The following is a 20367-nucleotide window of genomic DNA, read 5'->3' on the forward strand; positions in this document are numbered from 1 at the left end:
CAGAATCAAAGAAATTATTTGTTCTAGCACTGAAACAAGCAGGGCAAGGTAACGAGCAGGCAAATTATTAGAAAACAGTCAAAGTCATCTGGATCTGAGTCTTCATCCAGCTAAAGGAAATGGGGATTATTTCACCCGATAGCAACTTACTGGCATGACTCAAGGAGAAATTCATCACTTGGCTTTCATTTCTTCTTGGCCCCTGAATAGCTTTTGTGGCGTATGTTTTCATTTGTCTCTGGGTGAAGGAAGTGTTGAACCCCTTCTTTTACCTTCCTTCTTGCACACCCTCCAGCAACATCAAAGTGAGGACACAGCCACAGCTCATAACAAAGTAAGTGTAAGGCTGAGCCTTCATCAGAAATCATGAAGAGGGAAGAAGTCAGAGGTGGGTGGAGAGAAAGAGAACCGTTTCCCAAAACTAATCAAACAACTCAAATACCAAAAACAAACAGAAGCAAAAGGGCACACTCAATTAAATCATTTCCTTGATGTTTGTTTCATACACTGTCAGGTTTCCTATGTTTTTGAGCTCGTTGCAGAACTCCTCGTGCTGAATGTTATGGTGCGTATAGTGGTGGTGAGTGCTTCCTTCCTCTGAGTGCTTCTGTATTAGTGGAAGATTTGAACAGGACAAAAAACAGTGTTGCAGAATTGATGTGCACGAAAAGTCCTTCCCCATCTCAAAACACTGAGCCTCTATACTGCATTCGAATAACAAAGTCAATGATCTTTTGGCATTTTATCTGTATCTCCCACCAGAACTGTTCCATCACCTTCAGCCTGGTCAGATCAATCAGCACAAGCACACCTAAACACCAATCAAAATACTGCGGATAGTAGAATTTCAACAAAGCGCTCGAGCTTTGCCATCTCTGTCCCAATGCCCATATACTTACTTTTTCCATATAAAGGAGATCTGTGCTGCAACTATTATGGCATATCTCATATGGAGGAGGTATAGGGGAGTTTCTTTTTCCACTAACTAACCCTTTGCCCATATTTCTATTTTTTTTAAAAGGCAGGTGATAGTTGCAGGACCTGGTGGGGTGGGTAAGAGTAACGAATTCCACAATTCTGCCAAAAGCACAGAACACAGGAGAATCCTTAATATCCAAGCTGTGAATGTGCAGCCATAAATGAATGCAGACTCAGGTTATAATGCTGGCAGTTCCTATAGTATTTTGATTTCTGGTTTAATATGGCTAACAATGGGAGTCCCGTATGTCATTCTGAAGAGCACTAGGTCTTTGAAAATCCTAAAACAGACAGTAATAAATGAGGCCAATGATCACTGGACTGCTATATGGTTACAGCAAAAACCCAGGAGAAGAATGAATGATCTCTTACCTTCAGAACAGAGTTTCCCAATGTATCCAGTGGCTGAGCAATCGCACTGTGGCTCGCCATCCAGGAGGAAGCAAGTTCCACCATTCTCGCAAGGGTTCTCTGTACATAGCCCTTCCATGTCCAGGCGGACCCCTTGGTGGCCCAAGAGTTGGGGTTCTGAATTGCCGTATTTCAGGTCCAAGATAAATCCTTTAAACGGTGGCTCACTCAGGACACTGTCGAGGGTCAAGGCAGCAGGGCGGATGTCTGATGGGACACCTCCCACAAAGAGGTCACTGACAATATTCATGTACTGACGCTGAGGGCGCACTTCACCAGGTTTGGCTTCCCCATCAAGCACAAGAACTGTCCGGAGGTGGTTGCGGCTAACCATCAAGAAGTGCAGGTTGCTGTCATTGACCTGCTTATCCGTGACAACTGTGGCCTCAGCACAGTCCACGCTGAACCGGAGCTGAATGCGCCCATCCACCAGGGACAAACAGAGGAAATCACAGACACCACCATCATCAAAGTAGAGAAGCAGCCCAGCTGAGACGTTGGTCTTCAGCTGGAAGCTGAGGTCACTCCTTGTGCTTGCATCCCAGCGGAGGTAACGGGCCCACTGGCTGGGGAGCCCCATGAACTCTAGTCCAAGACAGAGGCTGAGCAAGGAGCCCAGAAACAAGCTCAGCTTGAGGGTGAAAGAGGCAGAGCGGAGGGTAAAGCCCATTTTTGAAAGAAGCTTTCTTTTTTTTCCCCTTACGAGAAAAACAAAATCAAAGCCACTCACACCAGAGAGGATGACTCTGGTAATAGGCACTACAGCCGTTTAACTCCACAAGAGAGGAAACACTTGACTGGAGAGGCAAGTTCTCCTTGCCAAGGAAAGATCTCAGCTATCCCTTAGGATCCAGAGGCCTTTATCCTAGAAGGAGTGGAAATGGTGCAAGGGATTCAGAAGGTGGGTGGGTTTTGTTTTCAAAGGTTGAGGTTTCCTGCTGTGGCCTTGCGTTGCTGACCCCAGCTGTCTTCAGTGAAGGGTGGAGGGAGAGTCAATGGCCCGTCTCCAAACTGTGGTTTCTTAGAAGCAATGAGGGTGGCAGAAAAGCATGGCAGATAGTGAACTCATCAAGCATTTGATGCCTTGGACAGAAAAACCCAAGTCAATCTTCATTGTGTACCGAAGATGATCCAGCCCCTAATTCTTCACTTCTTGGCAATCAGGCCCTAGAGAGACAATGGAAGAAAAGAGTAAAAGGGTTAATTTCACTCATCTTGCCTGTAACAGGCCAAAACAAACCTATTTAGAGTGGTACCTCGGTTTACAAACTTAATCCATTCCGGAAGTCCATTTTTAAAATGAAACCTTTCTTAAACTGAGGCGCGCTTTCCCTAATGAGGCCTCCCGCCACCAGTGCCCTTCCACCATTCGGATTCTGCTCTTAGACCGAGGTAAAGTTCTCAAACTGGGATACTATTTCCGGTTTTGCAGAGTTCATAAACCGAATTGTTCTTAAACAGGACTGTTCTTAAACCGAGGTACCACTGTATTCATATTCAGCCACAAATATACTAATACTAATATATAGCCCACTTCAACTAAAAATACTCAGAGCAGCATGCAACACAATAAAACCATGTATTATAAATAAAAAGTACAGCTACAACTGACTATGTTTTTTTTAAAAAGCAGTAAAAGGGGAGAAATACAACAATTAACACTTTTTTAAAAAATCTAACAGCAGGCGGGATAAAAGATGTCACACATTGGCCCAGTTTGCAAGCAATGCTGAGCAGATACAGCAAATATCACAGCTGCTTTCTCTCTCTCTCTCTCTCTCTCCCCCCCCCCCCCAGTCCTGCTGCTGTGATGCCAGTGAAAGCTAAGACATGGCTTGACTTAGCATTACATCTGAGCTCAGACTCACAGTTTGTATCACACAGACAAATCATGAGTGGTAAGCCAAGAGCAAATTTTGGCTACAGCTCAAATGCAGCAAGGCAAATCACAAGCAAGGTTCAGATATAATGCTAAGTCAAGCCATGGCTTAGCTCTGGGTAACATAACAGCAGCAGGACCAGGGTAGGAGCCATTTTGGCTGCAAGTGCCCACAAACTCACTAATTCACACCTAGTTATGGTCCGGTTCAAGTGATGTGTCCAAACCAGGCCATTTAAAAACTGGCAGAAATAAAACTAAGTGTTATACTAGAAGAAAGAGCAGCTTCTCCAAAGTGTCTTTCAAGGCACTCCAAAGTGTCTTTCAAGGCACTAAGAGGAAGCCTGACCAATTTCTACTGAGAGGGCATTCCAGAGATGCAGCACCAGCACAGAAAAGGCCCTTTGTCTAATGCTCACTTCCTGGATCTTCCAAGCAAGGGCCGTGCCATTAATTATTGGCCAGTCCTATATCACAGCAAGAGGCCCATAATCTGGTTCTAAGTCATTTAGTGATTAGGGCTGGGCAATATCTAGTTTTCAATATCATGATATATCACCAGCTGAATATCACTATATCTTGACATATCACGATATATGTCTGCAGCGGCATAGAGCCCTGCTGGGCCTCCCCGCAATGGCAGAGGGTCTCGCCATACCTGCCTATAGCAGCAGAGGGTGTGCCTCCTTACAGCAGCAGGGGGTCCAGCTGTACCTCCCCACGGTGGTGGAATGTGCACCACACTTCTCAGCGATGGCAGAGGGTCCAGGTGTGCCTCCCTGCAGAAGCAGAGGATGCGCCGCACTTCTCCACAGCAGCAGAGGGCCTTGCCACGCCTCCCCATGGTGGCAGAGGGTCCCACCATACCTCCCTGCAGTGGCAGAGGGTGCATGGCGCTTCCTTGCAGCAGCCTTGAAGAGGCTCCCTGCAGTGGTGGAGGGCCTTAAAATGTAAGGAAGTAGTACATTTAATAAAAAAAAATCAATAAACTTCCATATAATATATTTAATATATTTTCAACTAATTTAAGAGTAGTTTAAGTGATTTATTAGTCAAGTTGCATCTGCTTCCCCACTCAGAGGTCTAGGTGGAATCTATGCATGCATAAGCCCCACTGAGTTCAACTAAACTAACTTCTACTTTCCTGGGAGTAAGCCTCATTCAATTCAGTAGGGCTTGCTTGTGAGTAGACACACATTTGCTTGCACTGTTTACTGAAAAACACCCTCCCCATCATCATTCTCACATGGTACCCAACCTCCCATTTCAGCATAAGGCAGCCAGCTAAATCTTCTCCCCTCTATTCCCACCCAGAAGGGCCCCCCAAAAGCCCTCATCCCACCAATCTCTCCCTTTTTGCTTGGGAGGCCAAGCAAACAAAAAGATTGCTTCCTTTAAATAATATTTTTTAAAAACCTTCCATTTTAATATGGAGAAAATCTATTTAAGGGGAACCAACAAAATAAACACCACCAGAAATTAAATAAAAACAAATAGTTTGTTTTGGACCAGTCAAAAGTCTGGTTGCACATTTGGGGCTAAATGAAATTTCTAGACTGTTTTCAAGGCACAGAGCACATTACAGTAACCCAATCTGGTAATACCAGAAGCCAAGTCCACCTTGTCTAGGAAAGACATAAATGAACTTCATGTGATGTTCCCAGCCATGTAACAACCATGTTCATCAGATCACTTCTATGAACTTCCAGGGCCTGGTGAAAAATGATGAGCTATCCAATAATCTTAGAAAGCTTACAGAAAATCAGGTATTACTAGGCAGGCTACATGTGCCTTGCAGACCTCCACTGTAGGATATCCAAACAGCTCCTAGAAGCTCCATAAAACACCCTCCCTGTAAATCCCATCAAATACTGTATACAACTTCTATGCCAGCTTCAATCTTTAATTTGATAGACTCCAGTGCAAAACTACAGCACACTGCAGAGACAGCAATTCAGTCAATGAAAGTGTTTTTTTAAACTTTCTTGCTTTAAATTCCCTGTGGAGAGGGCACAGGATTAATCCATTTTTTTCAGTGATTTACTACTACTTAAGATGCTAGTGTTTCACAGACACTATCTTGCAAACACCTGGACACTGCATGCACAATACACAATACAAAGTCTTCCTTAAGGACTACTAGACTGTTCAACTCTCATCAACGTATAGTGGATCTACACTTAGCATAATTCTATTTCTGGTTCCTTCCCATCAAATACAGCACCTCATTTTTTACCAAAAACAAAAGCACTGCAAAATGGCATCTAGTTTCCATGCATTGGGGCATCAAGTTTTGAGTTATCTCATTTGTTGTTCCCTGCATGAATCTGCCCTGGTGCATAGGTTGCATGTAAGGCACAGTGGAGCAGTGAGCCCAAAGCTTGTGTTCCTCCCACACTGTACAAAGAATTAATACTTTCTGGGACCTGCCTTACAAATGTAAGTAGCCCCAGGTTTCTATGAATAAGTGCGGTTAACATCAGAGGGAATATGCACACTATGGGAGGGCATTTGACCCAGAGGCTCATCCTTGATGTGTACGACCTTCACAGTAGGGCTGGGTGTGTGAACAAACCCACAGACATTAAATAGCAGTGTATCCTCCCTTCCACCCCAACGAGATACCCTCCAGATCTTGTAAACCACAATTCCCTTCATCCCTGATCATTGGCCATGCTGCCTAGGGCTGATGGCATTTAGAATCCAACCACACCTGGTGGGCACCAGGTTGGGGAATCCTGTGATAGCTGTTAGTACTGCAGAAGTCAAGCATTTTGTGCTCCCTAGCTAAACTCAGTCTATTGTAGACAAGGGTGTCTGTGTGCATCTACGGGACCACCTCTCCTGGTATGCCCCGCGGAGGACCTTAAGGCCCACAAATAACAACACTTTGGAGGTCCGGAGCCGCAAGGTGGTTAGATTGGTCTCAACTAGGGCCAGGGCCTGTTCAGTACTGGCCCCAATTTGGTGGAACACTCTGTCACAAGAGACCAGGGCCCTGTGGGATTTGACATCTTTCCACAGGGCCTGCAAGACGGAGCTGTTCCGCCTGGCCTTTGGGTTGGACTCAGTCTGACCCTTACGTTTCCCTCCCCTTATCGTTTTGATTTATGGGCTACTACTAAAATGAGGCTGCATTTAAATTGTATTTTAACATGTATTTTAACCCATATTTTAATTAACTGTTTTTTTTCTTTCTTTACGTTTTATTGTAATTTTATTGGTGTTAGCTGCCCTGAGCCCGGTTCTGGTCAGGGAGGGCGGGGTATAAATAAAAATTTATTATCATTTATTATTAAGTCTTGTGCTGGTGTGATGCTATTCAGAGGTAGATGGGTCAAATCATGCTGAAATCATTTGGTGGAGTAGGAGAGCTGGAAAAAAAATCACATCCGGCAAACAAAGTACCCCTTTGGTTTGAGATGGTATATGGACAGATGAGTCTAAAAAAAAACCCAGGACACAAATTTTCACAGCCCTCTAGCAGCTATGGTGGCTGATTTACCAGAAGTAATATATACTTGATTCTGAGAAACCAAGCCTCCTGATGTATATTTTGCTCTAGGAGGCTTAGTCTGGTCGAGTATACACTTCCAGAGTTGTGAACTTCTCATCCTAGTAGCCCAGTGTTGTCTACTCTGACTGACAGCAGTTCTCCAAGGTCTAAGGAATGAGATATCAGGAATCAAGTGCAGGACCAATCAGAGCTACAACCCCTCCCATTCTAAGACAAGTGCAGCAGAGCTAGGGTCTAGTGCGGCGGGGCCTGAGCTAGGCTAAAATTTGGATGATCTAAGACAGAACAAGTACAATATCTGGCAGGTTTGAGGAGGAGCAGAAAATAGGGTCTGTAATTTACCAACTTTTCAGATCCTAATACTGAATCTTACACTGTCTGGTTCTTGGCATGAAATGAGGAACAGATGACACAAGCTGTTCACTATATAGACATCACACTAAAAACAGCTGGGGTAGACACTCTTATCCTAACATTTCCAAGAGCTCAGCGGCGGTTTACAGCATTTTGTCTGCCATTCTCAGAAGGCTAGGCCAGAGTTGATGCTAAGTTCTTTCACTATCCCCAGAACACAACAGCTATAGTGGGGTCGCTGTGAGACATAGAGATATATTATTGTGGACGGTAAACTAGGTCCAAAATGGAAGCTGTAAAGCTCACACACTGCACCTTAACCAGCATTTAAAACAAGCCAAATGAAAACAAAAATTAAAATCAGTGTGACAGTAGAACCAGAAAGCAAAAAATGATGTGAACATTCACTGCCCAGCGTAAGATACTTCCTGCGGCAGTCTGCCTGAAGCTTGTTAGCTAAACTGCTATAAACGCAAATGCAATCAAATCAAAACCAGGGGGAAGATAATTCCTTTTAATTGCTAACAGCTTGGTTCTGACGGATGGAAGCGGCGAAAAACTGGAGGCACTGAGAAACCTTTATTCCCTCTTGGGCCTTGCAAAGTTACAGTGGAACATCCTCTGTTTACCATTCTCCTCCTGGCTCCCCAGTGGTCATACTAAAAACAGCTTGTGATTTGCGCAGAAGAAGATAACCAGGAGAGGCGAGAGAAGGCCCAGGCCTGGAATTATTGATGAGATGGGAATAGAAATATAATAAATTGTACATTCGCCAGAAATATGCTCCGGCAATTTAAAGGCCCTTAGAACTTGCAGTGATGACATAACTCAATTGCTGTTGAACTAGCATTTTTTTATATATAAAAAAGTCTCTCTTCTCCAAGAAAGTCACAGGTTGAGTTTCTCTGGGGGTGATGAGGGCAATAAAAAGATGGCAAGCCTGAAAGCACTCTCATCTTCAGCCCAAAATAAAATGGAATTATCAGGCCTTGCAGCACAAATTAAAGAACCCGCAATAGAACGACCAGAGAAATTGTAAGGAACAAAAACCTGCCCAAAAGGGGGTTGTTACATTGCCCACCCCCAGCAGAAAATAATTGGCTTAGAAGTTGAGCCATGTAACCTCCTGTGTTAAGAGTGGGTTGATGGTCATTTTGCTTCTCAGCCAATGAAGATTTGTGAATCGAGCTTGAAGGTTTCCCACAGGCATCTGGGTGGTCACTGTGGGAACTGCATGCTGGACTACATGAGCTATTGACCTGATCTGGCAGGCTCTTCTTAGTGTGGTGTAGTGGTTAAGAGCGGTAGACTCATAATCTGGGGAACCGGGTTCGTGTCTCCGCTCCTTCACATGCAGCTGCTGGGTGACCGTGGGCTAGTCACACTTCTTTGAAATCTCTCAGCCCCACTCAGTTCACAGAGTGTTTGTTGTGGGGGAGGAAGGGAAAGGAGAATGTTAGCTGCTTTGAGACTCCTTCGGGTAGTGATAAAGCGGGTTATCAAATCCAAACTCTTCTTCTTCTTCTTCTTTAGGCGGATGCACAAGGTGACACCTTACATTTGCAGAAGGGCTCACGGCAATTGCTACATACCCCACAAGTGCCGGGACATCCTATTTTTCCACTCGAGAGCACAGACCCCACCCACCCACCCAAAAGAACATCTTTGGGGTGCCATGATCTCACACGAGTCATGTGACTCATGCAGGAGCATGGCCAGGAAGATGCGCAGCCCAGTTTGAGGACTCAACATAATGGAGGGTATGTTGCTAGCATTTGGATCTCTTCGGCAAGATGAGTCTGGGAGAAATGGATGACCTCTAATCTATTAAAGTGACTGGGGTAACCAAAGGCAATGGATCCATAGCCTTAGAAAGTTATGGTTCATGTATATTCAGTGGAAGAAATGAACTCATCCCCCTACTCTTTCCTAGTATCCCAGGATCATAAGTGGGTGGAGATGACTGGTGCTGCAAATTATCTGAGGAATTCTCTGCTAGCAGGTGATACAAAGAGCCAGTTTTCTGTCAAAAAGCTGTGCCTTTCTCTATGTAGCCTAAGGTGATTGCAATGACTCACTGCTAGAAATCTCTGATAGCAATGGATAAAACAGATGAATTCTCTTCTCCTCTGACTAGCCCCTGTCAAATTCTAGAATCAATGAATCGTTAAACTGTGCTCTTTTGCACAATCTTAGTTAATTTGCACCTGAAGGCCCCTAAAGAACTGACGCTCCCGGGCAGAGATGCCATTATCTTGGAAGAGATTCATCTAAAGTTGCAAAATTCACAGGCAGGCAACAGGTTATGATGCAAAGGAAGATAAGAATGTGCAGCAGAAGGGTCACAGTGCACCTGTATCGAACAACAAAATCAAGATATGTCCGAGGGCATGGACAAATGGTCCACTGGCTCTCCAAAAATCAGTCTATTATTCATCATTTTAAATGATTCAGCTAGACTTTAAATGAAGAAATTGACCATTTGGTATCTTTGAAAATAATTTTCAAAATTATAGGTATTCACATAATGGGAGCACTTGTGAGGCAGGAGGACTTTTATGATTGTGTCTAGATCCAAAGGAATTCAGCAAATATATTAAAAGAGAAAGTTAACTCTATCTGTTGGAGCTGAACATGGGGGGGATAATTAGTTAAAGCAGTTGGAACCCAATATTTATCAACAATATAGATTTTGTTAACTTCCGCATGATAGACAGAAATCACTTGTATGCACTTTCAATATCTTTTTTTATATATAAAAAACAACAACCACCTTGCAAGTTGCCTTTGAGGTTCAGCTCAGTTCATTTGTCTCTTTTATGAGAAAGTAAAGGGACACAGAAGCTGCCTTATGCTGGTGCAGCACCACTGGTACATCTCTCTCAGGACTGTCTGGAAACTTTCAGGTATGGGACTTCCCCAGCCCTACCTGCAGATGCCAGGTATTGAAAGCCAGGACCACCTGCACATAGAGTGCATGCTCTACCACTGATCCCCAGCCTTTACCCACACTGAATAGTTGAAGGCATGGAAAATACAAATGTATTGCTGATACATTCATTTAGGTCAAAAATAGATAAATACACATTAAAAGATGAAGGAATATATCCAGCACTAGAATGGGCTACAGCTGCAAGCGCAAAGCTGACTTAAGCAGAAAGGCAAGTCTAAAGTTCAAGAAACTAGATATTTAGTTGAAAGGGTAACTGTTATTTCCTGTTTCTGGTGATACTTTGGTTTCATTCTGCTGTTTTTATTTTATAAGATGTTATGCTTGATTTGTTATGGTTGATTTTATTGACATCCTATGCCCTTTTAAAATGTGGATTTGGGGGGGGGTTATTGGGTTGTTTTTATTTTGATTATGTATTTTGTGGTTTTATATTTTGATGTTATTCTGAGGCCTGCGGGTATAGGGTGGTATATAAAGTCAGTCAGTCAATCAATCAATCAATCAATGCTTTGTTTGTACACTTTATGCATTTAACCTTTACTGTCCAGAGAACTTTTTGCAATTTGATGGTATGTAATTATTTGAAATAGATAATATATAAATAGTATATCTATCATCAAAAGAGGAGGAATTTTGGGAGAAAACTTTTAGGGACAGTGAATCTTCTGGGAAAAAAATATCAAGCTTAGCAAGAGTCAGTTTACAAGCCACGCTGAAAAATAATGATTAGTGGGCACCGAATGAAAATTTGGAAAAGAACTTAGAAAAGCTGGTGCAATTAACCCAAACGACTTCTGTTCTAAAATATTTTGATAATAAAAGAAAACCTAAATTGTCCACTGATGCAACAAAGGAGGGAACTGGAACAAGAATACAATGATTCTTGGAAACGAGTGGCACATGATTTTGTTCCCTTACAGAAAAAGAGTGCCAGTATGCACAGATGGAAAAGGAAGTTTTGGCCTTAGTATAGGGATGTAACAAGTTTCATCACAAGTTTTTGGTACCAAACACTTAAAAAGCACTGGCAGGTGTCCATTTCAGGTTCCAGAAACTCCATTTCCAGCTTCAGCTAAGAGGAGTTAACTGCTGACCATAAAACACCAAAGAATCTGGTGGCAACAGACATGTGAGCATTTCTTAGTAAAGGTAAAAGGACCCCTGACCATTAGGTCCAGTCATGTCCGACTATGGAGTTGCGGCACTCATCTCGCGTTACTGGCCGAGGGAGCCGGCATACAACTTCTGGGTCATGTGGCCAGCATGACTAAGCTGCTTCTGGCAAACCAGAGCAGTACACGGAAACACCGTTTACCTTCCCACTGGAGCGGTACCTATTTATCTACTTGCACTTTGATGTGCTTTCAAACTGCTAGGTGGGCAGCAGCTGGGACTGAGCAACGGGAGCTCATCCCACCGTGGGGACTTGAACTGCTGACCTTCTGATCAGCAAGCCCTAGGCTCTGTGGTTTAACCCACAGCACCACCCATTTCTTACAGGTGTAAAAAAACAACAACAACAACCATGGGTCATGTACTTTTCAGTGTGCCCGTCTCCAAGCCAAGGATACATGTCATGTCTCTCATGCTCCCTGACTCTTAGAATGCTGCTATGACATCATTCTAGATGCTGGAGAGATACACTGGTTCCAGTAATAATCCAAGCAGCATAAGAATTTTGGGGAGAAATTAAGCTCACTTTGCAATGGAAGCAAGCCTTATGAACCAGATGGTTCTGTATTTCAATGGCAAAGCTACTTTTAAAACCAACTAGGGGGCAAGGGAGAAACCACTCACTCCCACGCCTAGAAAGTGGGGGTCAAGTGGAAAACCGCTTGGATCCATGCTTTCTAGGCACAGCAGAAGTGTGGATAAGCCCTCAGTTACAGTGCGCATAAACTCTAGGTAGTATTGGCTAATGTACGTACAATCAATAATACAATATTCCACAATGTATAAATCTTGGCTTGCACTGTTCTGATGTGCTAGGCCTTGAAATGACCGCACATCCCTGGATCCCTCAAAAGCAGGCATTTTATTACAGCACACTTGTTTTCTGTTTATGGAGCACCATAATCTGAATCATAGATGGCTGATATATATCCAAGTTCCCATCCAACTTGATGATATGATCCAACATGGTATAGTGGTCAGAATGTTTGACTAGGACCTGGAAAGCAGCTTCGAATCCCTACTCAGCAATGAAGCTCACTGGGAGACCTTGGGCCAGTCACTGCCCTCACAGGTTTGTTGTGGGTATTAAACGATGAGGGGGAGAACCATGTACACCAGCTTGAGCTCCTTGGATAAAAAGGTGGGATATAAATGTAATAAGTAAGTACAGTAATAGATGCCATGGCAAGGTTTCCCGGGCACACAGCATTTAGGAGAGCACAGTGAACACACTAGCCAGAACAGATCTACTTAAAGAAAGTTAGTCGTTGCTTCCTTTGCAGGGAGATTGCATTTGCCAGATTCGGTGACTAGAACTGGACAAAAATGCAGTGAAAGACATCCATTGTCAGCAACCATCCAACTTTCCCAGGAAGGGAGAGTCCTGTCTTTTGAGCATGATCAAGAAGCAGCAATTCTGGCAAACCATCATGTCAGGTGTCATGTTCTGGAACTTCTTATGTCCTAGCTCTCTCAGAGGTGCCGAATCTGCATCTAAAATGTAGCCCTTCAGACGGCACATGACAGCTCACACAATCTGTTGTTTCTGGGAAGCATTCAAACAGGCCAGTCCCCAACTGCAGTTAAGGGCATGCATCTGGCTATTTCTGGTGTGTGATACTTGTACATCTTTTACAAATGTCACTGCCTTTCCACATTAATCTGCAATTTAACAACAACAACAACAACAACAACAACAACAACAACATCCTTCAGTGTACATATTTAAATATGTATTTTAGTGCACATTTTAATGTGTGCATTTTCTCAAAATAAACTTGTTTAAATTAGTACTCTGGTAATGTTAAATTGCCATTTTTGCATTTGTATAAATGCAAAAACTTGTGAATAGCTGAATTCCAATCCACACCTTAGCCTGAGAGGTGTGGACCAGGCAATGCCTTATAGGAATTGTCCAAAATTGAATTGCTTATGCATCCAAAGTGAGCCTCCACTTGCAGCCTAAAGCAGTGCAGCTGAGCCACAGGCTTACCACTTCAGTGGGAGCTATTTATTTTATCCACTTGAAGTATTTGTATACCACCCTCCACCCAATAGATTCCAGGTTCACTAACAACATAAAAAAGACTACATGGATATAAAATATACAATAAAATACACAATAAAGCCATCATATTGACAATAACAATAGGCACAGCTAAAACTATATACCAGGCCAAGACATCACAGAAATTAAAATGCCTGAGAAAATATCTGAAGAAGTGCACATGCACACGAAAGCTCATACCAATAACAAACTTAGTTGGTCTCTAAGGTGCTACTGGAAGGAATTTTTTATTTTGAGAAAATAGAAATGCCATAACCTGGTATAGGGAAAAAAACTGCAATGTAGGCACCAGGCACAATTCTTTGGGAAAGTTCCTTGGTCACAGAATCTGAGGAAGCTCGCCTAGGATATGAATGGAGATCCATGCCCAATTGTACCAATGTCTCCTTCCCATCCTGCAACTCCATTACCAGTTGTCAGCCATGTCCACTGCAGTGCTCAAACTTTCTTCCGTGGTGCACATTTAAAAAAAAAATACCCAGCAGACCAGACATAGCCAAGATGGTACCCTCCAGATGTGTGGACTACAACTTCCAGTGAGGATGATTTACTGTCATTGATGGTGGGCACTGTAGTCCACAACATCTGGAGAGAATTAGATTGGCTACCATTGCAAAAGACATCAAGAGGGAAAGAAATGCAGGGAATAGAATAAGAGGATTACATCTCCAGTTAGGTATAAAGGAAGAACGTGAATGCAAAGTTCAAGACAAGCAAGATTCGTATGCTCTGTGCTTCACCAAACCCTATCATTACTCAATCCCATAATGTGGTATGCTAACTGAATAAATCTCTCCTGAATAAAATGAAAGGGGAAGGTTGTCCCATTTCTTCGGTATATTTACCCCCATGTGTAAAGTACTTGTCTTTCAGAACTACTCAGTGGGGAAAATGAGGACTTCTCCAACTCCACCCATGTCAACCACTTTTAAAGCCTGAACAAGAACTTGAACAGGTCTCATACTAACAGGAAGCCCTTTTATCTAACAGAACATTCCCATTTTTTGCTAATTCTCCCTCCCCACTGCTGCAAGCAATCCCTGCTCCTTCCTCTCTCACACACACACACACCTGAAGTCTGATCCAGGGAGTTGAAGAAAACTGCCAAACACCTTGGGAGGTGGCACAGAGACTACAGGGGAAGAGGGATTGGTCAGATGTTGCTTCCCTCCCAATGTGACTAATGGAAGGCTCTGGTGGATGAAAGAGTTTTGCATCAGTGCAAGGGACACAACTGAACACAGCCCAGTGTCTAGAAGCAATTAACTTAGGGTGAGCATGTGTCTTACTTTACAGAGGACAGCCTACTCTCTGGAGGGCTGTCAGTCTTCCACTTCAAGGCATCCTCTCTGACTGAAGGGCCGTTCTATCCAAGTCTGGTTTAAAGGGAAAGAGGAAGATTGAAGTTGCCCATCCACCATTAGGGATCTGGACAGCAGGCTGAGCAGAGCACACAGGTCAATTGGTCGGTCTTCCTCACTCTGGTGAGATGTACTTCTATTTAAATTACAGTAACTATTTCCAAATCTGCATCTAAACAAATAAAATTAGCATATGCAAATCTGTGTCCTCATTTTTTGTTGTTGTGTTTCTTCTATTTTTGGCAACACATCTGTGGCCAAGTGCAAATTAAGTGGGGAGGAGGTGTAGTGCAGCCCTGTTTTAATTATGTCTAGAGGGGGAGCAGAATGCCTTAAAGTAGGAGTGGGCCACATGCAGACCTCCACCTGATATCAAAACACCTCTGCAAGTGAATAGTTCAGACCTCCGGCAAGAATGACCTGCCCCTCCCCTGGCTGGGGAGGGAGGGGAGGACACAGAGATAAACAAACTGGTGATCCCCCCCCCTTGGGCAGGATGTCTGGCCCCAAGCACCAGTGGCATGTGGCCCCAAACAGATTATTCCTGAGTGAATACGGCCCTCAACAGGAAAACTGTTGCCCTCTTAACCAGGGGAGTGCATTGTGCCATCTTCAGTTTCCAGCTATGTGGCCTGCTTGTGACAAATACTGCCCAGAAAAGTAGCATTTCATATTTATTTAACAAATTTAGCCAAGTTTAATTTACCTTAAACAGCCAGAAAAAAAATTCTCCAATAATCTACCAGGTCATCATGAACCACGTGCAGAACGAGATCAAGGAGAGATAACAAATCACAAGGTATTTTTGAACTTTGATACACTCTTGCCTCCCTGGATTTGGATTTCTGAACAGTATGGGAGACAAAGCATGGAACCTGTGATGTAAGCTGCTGGCTCAGCATTCTCTGCTTGGGGAACCCTTGGCTGGAAACACACCGCTTGCTCTATTCAAACTTCCCACTTGCAGGGATGAAAGTGTGTGCCTAGTATTTCAGGAGAGGCAGGAAAACATTTCCCTGGACTGATTGCTAGAACACCCATAGCAGAGAGATCTCTGCCTCAGTTTCCACAAAAACAATGGGCACCTTGCCCAGGTCACAGAAGAAGCTTGGGACTAAGGTCAGATCCATCTGCTTTAGAGCTCTGAGCGGGGAGACCCCACCTTTGTTGCAGAACAGCTCTCCAAGGCTTATCCACACTGTGTGGAGAGCAAAGTGTATGAGTGACATTATCTAATTGCAAGTTAATTTCCATAATTACCCACTGGCACACTTTTTATGTAGGGTTAATATCTTTGCAAATGTCTAGCCACATGACAGACTGCTCTAGAGACAGAGAGGGAGCTGGTTGCCATGCTGACATGTGGGTATTTACCCAATTGTTCAAAAAGATTTCATAGTCTGGATTTGTCAATCTCCCCTGCCTGCTTCCTCTACTTCATGAGCCATTTCCCCCGCTGCTAATTGCTCAGGGGTGTATATATTTTAAGTGTCGCTTTGAGCAATTCCACGTGCAGGAAGAACAACATGGACTTTAAACTGAGACAGAGGCAAAGCTGCCACCAGCTTCTCACATATCTCTATTTTTAAAAAGCCAACCAGTTTAGGATCTTCCCAAACACATCAATGAAATGAGATGACAATAACTGATCCCGCAATTTGTTTGAACTATGTACCAGGGTTCAATCAGGAGTTCTTCAGTTGAGATTCTTGATCACTGAGCATATTGGTTGATGTCAATCAAACTTTGGAGGTTTTCAGTTCCTGCCTGAAAGGCAGCTTACAAACCACCAAACATAGGAGACAATTCCTAGGGGCATGGGGGCCTTAGCCCCTCCAATAAAATATCTGAGGGGTCCAGGACCCCCCCCCCCCAAGTTGATGGGTATTGCCATTGAAATGGTGTGCGTACACAGTGTCATGTGATCGATTATGTGGGGCAATCTTACCTTCCCCCCCCCCAATATTTTATTCAAGTTGGCATCCCTGCCCCCAAATATCTTCCTCTGCAACATGCAAATGCAGATAAAATTTGAGCACTTTCTATGAAGCATTCTTAGTTTTCACAGTACAGCAATGGTGCCCAATATGCATGACCTGCATGAACTATGTACACCCTAAAAACAGAAGTGGCTAGGGGTGTAAGGATATGTCAGCATCTTGTTTTTCCAATTTTAAATTCAATTCTCCACATTTTGCAGCAACTTGCAAATTTGGGTTGGTTTTTTTTTTTTTAATCCTCATTAAAATTATTCACCGTTTTAGTGTGAATTTCTCCCAATAAACACATCTTTGTATGGAGTTTTGACCAATGGACACCATTTTGCAAGCAATTTCTGCTAATATAAAGCCTTTTGTGTATTATTTTCACCAATATATTCATCTTTATGCACATTGCCCCCTAATACAGTATGCAGGCTGGGTACCTACGGGAGGCATCTCCTAGAACAGGAATTCTTCCATACTGCTGTTGGCATCTGTCTGTCTTGAGAGACAATGGAGTGCACCTCTGGGGGCGAAGACAAACAGCTGCATTAGCAGCACTGAAGTGATGTCCCCAGGGTGCAAGCCTGGGCAGTGTATATGGAGGTCCCAAGCTGCCCAGACGACAAGACACACACACACCCCAGCCTCACTGATGTGCTCCAAAAGGAAGCAGAGCAATAAGCTTAGCTGTAGGAGTTGCCAGAAAGAGGCATACAAGGCACCATCCAGCCTCCTTAGTGACTGCACTCCAGATTTGTGCAGGGTTTACTCTTAGCATTTACCGGTACTTTTCCTGAAGATATCCCACAAGACAGCGGAGGTTTAAGATCAGAGCTTTCCTTCTCCTAGATGAGCTACCTGCCTAAGGTTGGCGAGCTCCATTTGCCCTCCACTTCCCTCTACAGTATACTAACTACTAAAGGTAAAGGGACCCCTGACTGTTAGGTCCAGTCGTGAACGACTCTGGGGTTGTGGTACTCATCTCGCTTTCCTGGCCGAGGAAGCCGGCGTTTGTCTGCAGACAGCTTCCAGGTCACGTGGCCAACATGACTAAGCTGATTCTGGCGAACCAGACCAGCGCACGGAAATGCCGTTTACCTTCCCGCAGAGCGGTACCTACTGGTATTTATCTACTTGCACTTTGACGTGCTTTCAAACTGCTAGGTTGGCAGGATACTAACGACAGTGGTGCCCCGCTAGACGAATGCCTCGCTAGACGAAAAACTTGCTAGACGAAAGGCATTCACTAGCGAAAGGCTGCCTCACAAGACGAATTTTCCTATGGGCTTGCCTTGCAAGACGATTCCCCCCCCCCCCCGTCAAACCACTATTCTCCCGTTGGTGCTTCGCAAGACGAAAAATTCGCTATACGACAGCACTCGCAGAACGAATTATTTTCGTCTTGTGAGGCACCACTGTACTAGGCTGCTCCTAAACAAATTCTGACTAAGAATGAAGGGATAAAATTCAGGCAAGAAAACCTATGTTGTGTCATAGCTTAGAGGCACAGCAAAACAATTTCCCCATCTCTGAGCCATGGACTGCAGGAATCTTTTGCCCAATGTGGGGCTTAAACCCATGACCCTGATATTAAGAGTCTAATGCGCTACTTAATGAGCTTTATCCCAGGCACCCACCACAGCTGTACTTTCAACGGCAACTCTACGTGCGAACCAAATCAGACTCAAATCCTACACCACCACCACCCCAAAAAGTACACCCTACTTGGCCCATAAGATCAAATACTAAGCTTGTGTCCTCCTCCTCTTCCTTCTTTACTTTATTTTGCCTTCCTGAAGGTGACCATTCCTTTCCTCTCCTTCTTAAAAAGAAAGTGAGGTTTAAAACTAAATTTCTTCAAAGAGTTAACAGTACAAAATGTAGAGCAGGATTATGGGGGTGCTGAAAGCCCACAGAGCCAATGCGTCAGTCAGGTGGAGCCCAGAGTTGAAATGCCAGTGGCTCCATGTGGGGCGGGGGGGGGGGGCAAGAAAAATGGCAAAGCCACGCCACTCAATACCAGCTGCAAGGCTGTAGCAGCACAGCCAGACCCTTCAGAAACACTCAGGCTGGGAAGCCATCTGGCTGTTCAAAAAGTTAATATTTTATAATGGTGATAATCACCCTTCAAGGTTCCTTTCCCCTGGGACTATTAAACTGATTCAGTTCCAAACCTGAGCTCTTTGGATCTGCTGTGGTGGGAAAACCGGGGTGGGTGAAATCGGAGGGAAAGCTCACACAATCCTTGTGTGTGTCCCCCACCCACAATCCAAATCACACCCAATAATTTCTGCCCTATCTCCCCCCCTCCCCATGACCTCCTTGCCTAAAAGAAGCTATATATAGTCCAAGAGTGACCTTTAACCAGCCTACCTAGCCTGAGCTCAGCATGAATGTGATTTACAGGCCATTTTTGCTCTCCAGCTTTCTTAACACAAAGAGGAGGAAGGAGAGAATGAAAACTCAAGCACAAAGCAAAAAAAGAAAAAGAAAAAGTGTTGTTTTTTTAAGGGATAGGAAAATAACGCTGCAGAGCAATCATGACTAGGGCTGCTCTGGTGGCTCATTCTGTTCCTTTGCAGGACACAGAAATGACCCCCAGTGTGTTAATTACACCCATTACTACAAACTCACCAATAACAAGGACTAGCTTGGAAAAGGAGGAGGAGGAGGGGCAGAGAGGTTGGCTTTTTGCTGCTGCTATGCTGTCATCAAGGCAGAACTAAGGTTTTCTGGCAGAGCTGGAAAAGTGGAAGAGTCCTCCTCTTCCAACCTCTCCTCGGCCATGAACTCTCTAAGAGAACCTTAGGCAAACCAATCTCTCTTTTGTCTCAGGCCCTATTTCTCCAATCTGATACTACTATTAGCCTACCTTGCAGTGATGTTGTACATGGGGGGTCTTTCAGCTGTGGTGGCTGCAGACACAACATACATTTACAGCATGTGGCATCCCTCAGAAGGTCCCAGGAATTGCTGTTTGCACCCATCACAGAACTACAATTCCCAGCATCCTTGACAAGCTACAGTTCCCAGGATTATCTGGGAGAGGTGATGTGCTTCAAACATGCTTCAAATATAAATATGCATGTGTGCATTACACACACACACACACACACACACACACTTGATTGTAAAAGAACCCAACAATCTCATAGCAGTTTACAAAAAGAAATAAAGCAACGTTTTGATTTTTTTAAAAGTTCAAAACAGCTATTTAAAACATTCAAAAACAATTAAAATCAGCAATATGCTAAAAACAGGTTGAAACACATGTCAACATATCTGGGTACACTTGTCTAAAACAATAATATTTTAGCAGGTGCTGAAAGAAGTACAGTGAAGGTGGCTGCCTAGTATCAAATGTGATTTAAATGTGTTGTGTGTGCAGGAAGCCCACTAGTATTGGCTAATATAAAGCCTGCCAATTAAACTTTAAGAGGATCTCGGACAGCAACTACAATACATGACAAGAGCCAGAAGCAACATTTATAGGCTCAAGTGGAACCCCATTGGCCACCTGAATCACCCAACCCTTGCTGAGTTGGCAGCTACAATGCTGTCTTGCCATCCAAAACAGTGATGGCAAAGAGCAGCAGAAAAGCAGGCCAGTCATTCCATCTTCTAGCAATCTACCACAGTGGTGCAGAGAGTAAGTCAGCTGGGTTGTCGTGTCACCAAAGTCACAGTC

General features: G+C 43.9%; 1 protein-coding gene across 1 annotated transcript in view; it reads right to left on the reverse strand.

Moving 5' to 3' along the window:
• Positions 1-20367, reverse strand: part of LOC117042274 (neurexin-3-like) — a 632640-nt gene that overhangs the window by 554471 nt on the left and 57802 nt on the right. Inside the window, exon 2 of the mRNA XM_033141809.1 lies at positions 1351-2556. Coding sequence (XP_032997700.1) covers positions 1351-2059 — 709 coding nt within the window. The 5' untranslated portion in view covers positions 2060-2556. The remainder of the gene's footprint in view (positions 1-1350; positions 2557-20367) is intronic.

This window comes from Lacerta agilis, chromosome 1 (assembly GCF_009819535.1).
Source record: "Lacerta agilis isolate rLacAgi1 chromosome 1, rLacAgi1.pri, whole genome shotgun sequence".
Classification (NCBI taxonomy): Eukaryota; Metazoa; Chordata; class Lepidosauria; order Squamata; family Lacertidae; genus Lacerta; species Lacerta agilis.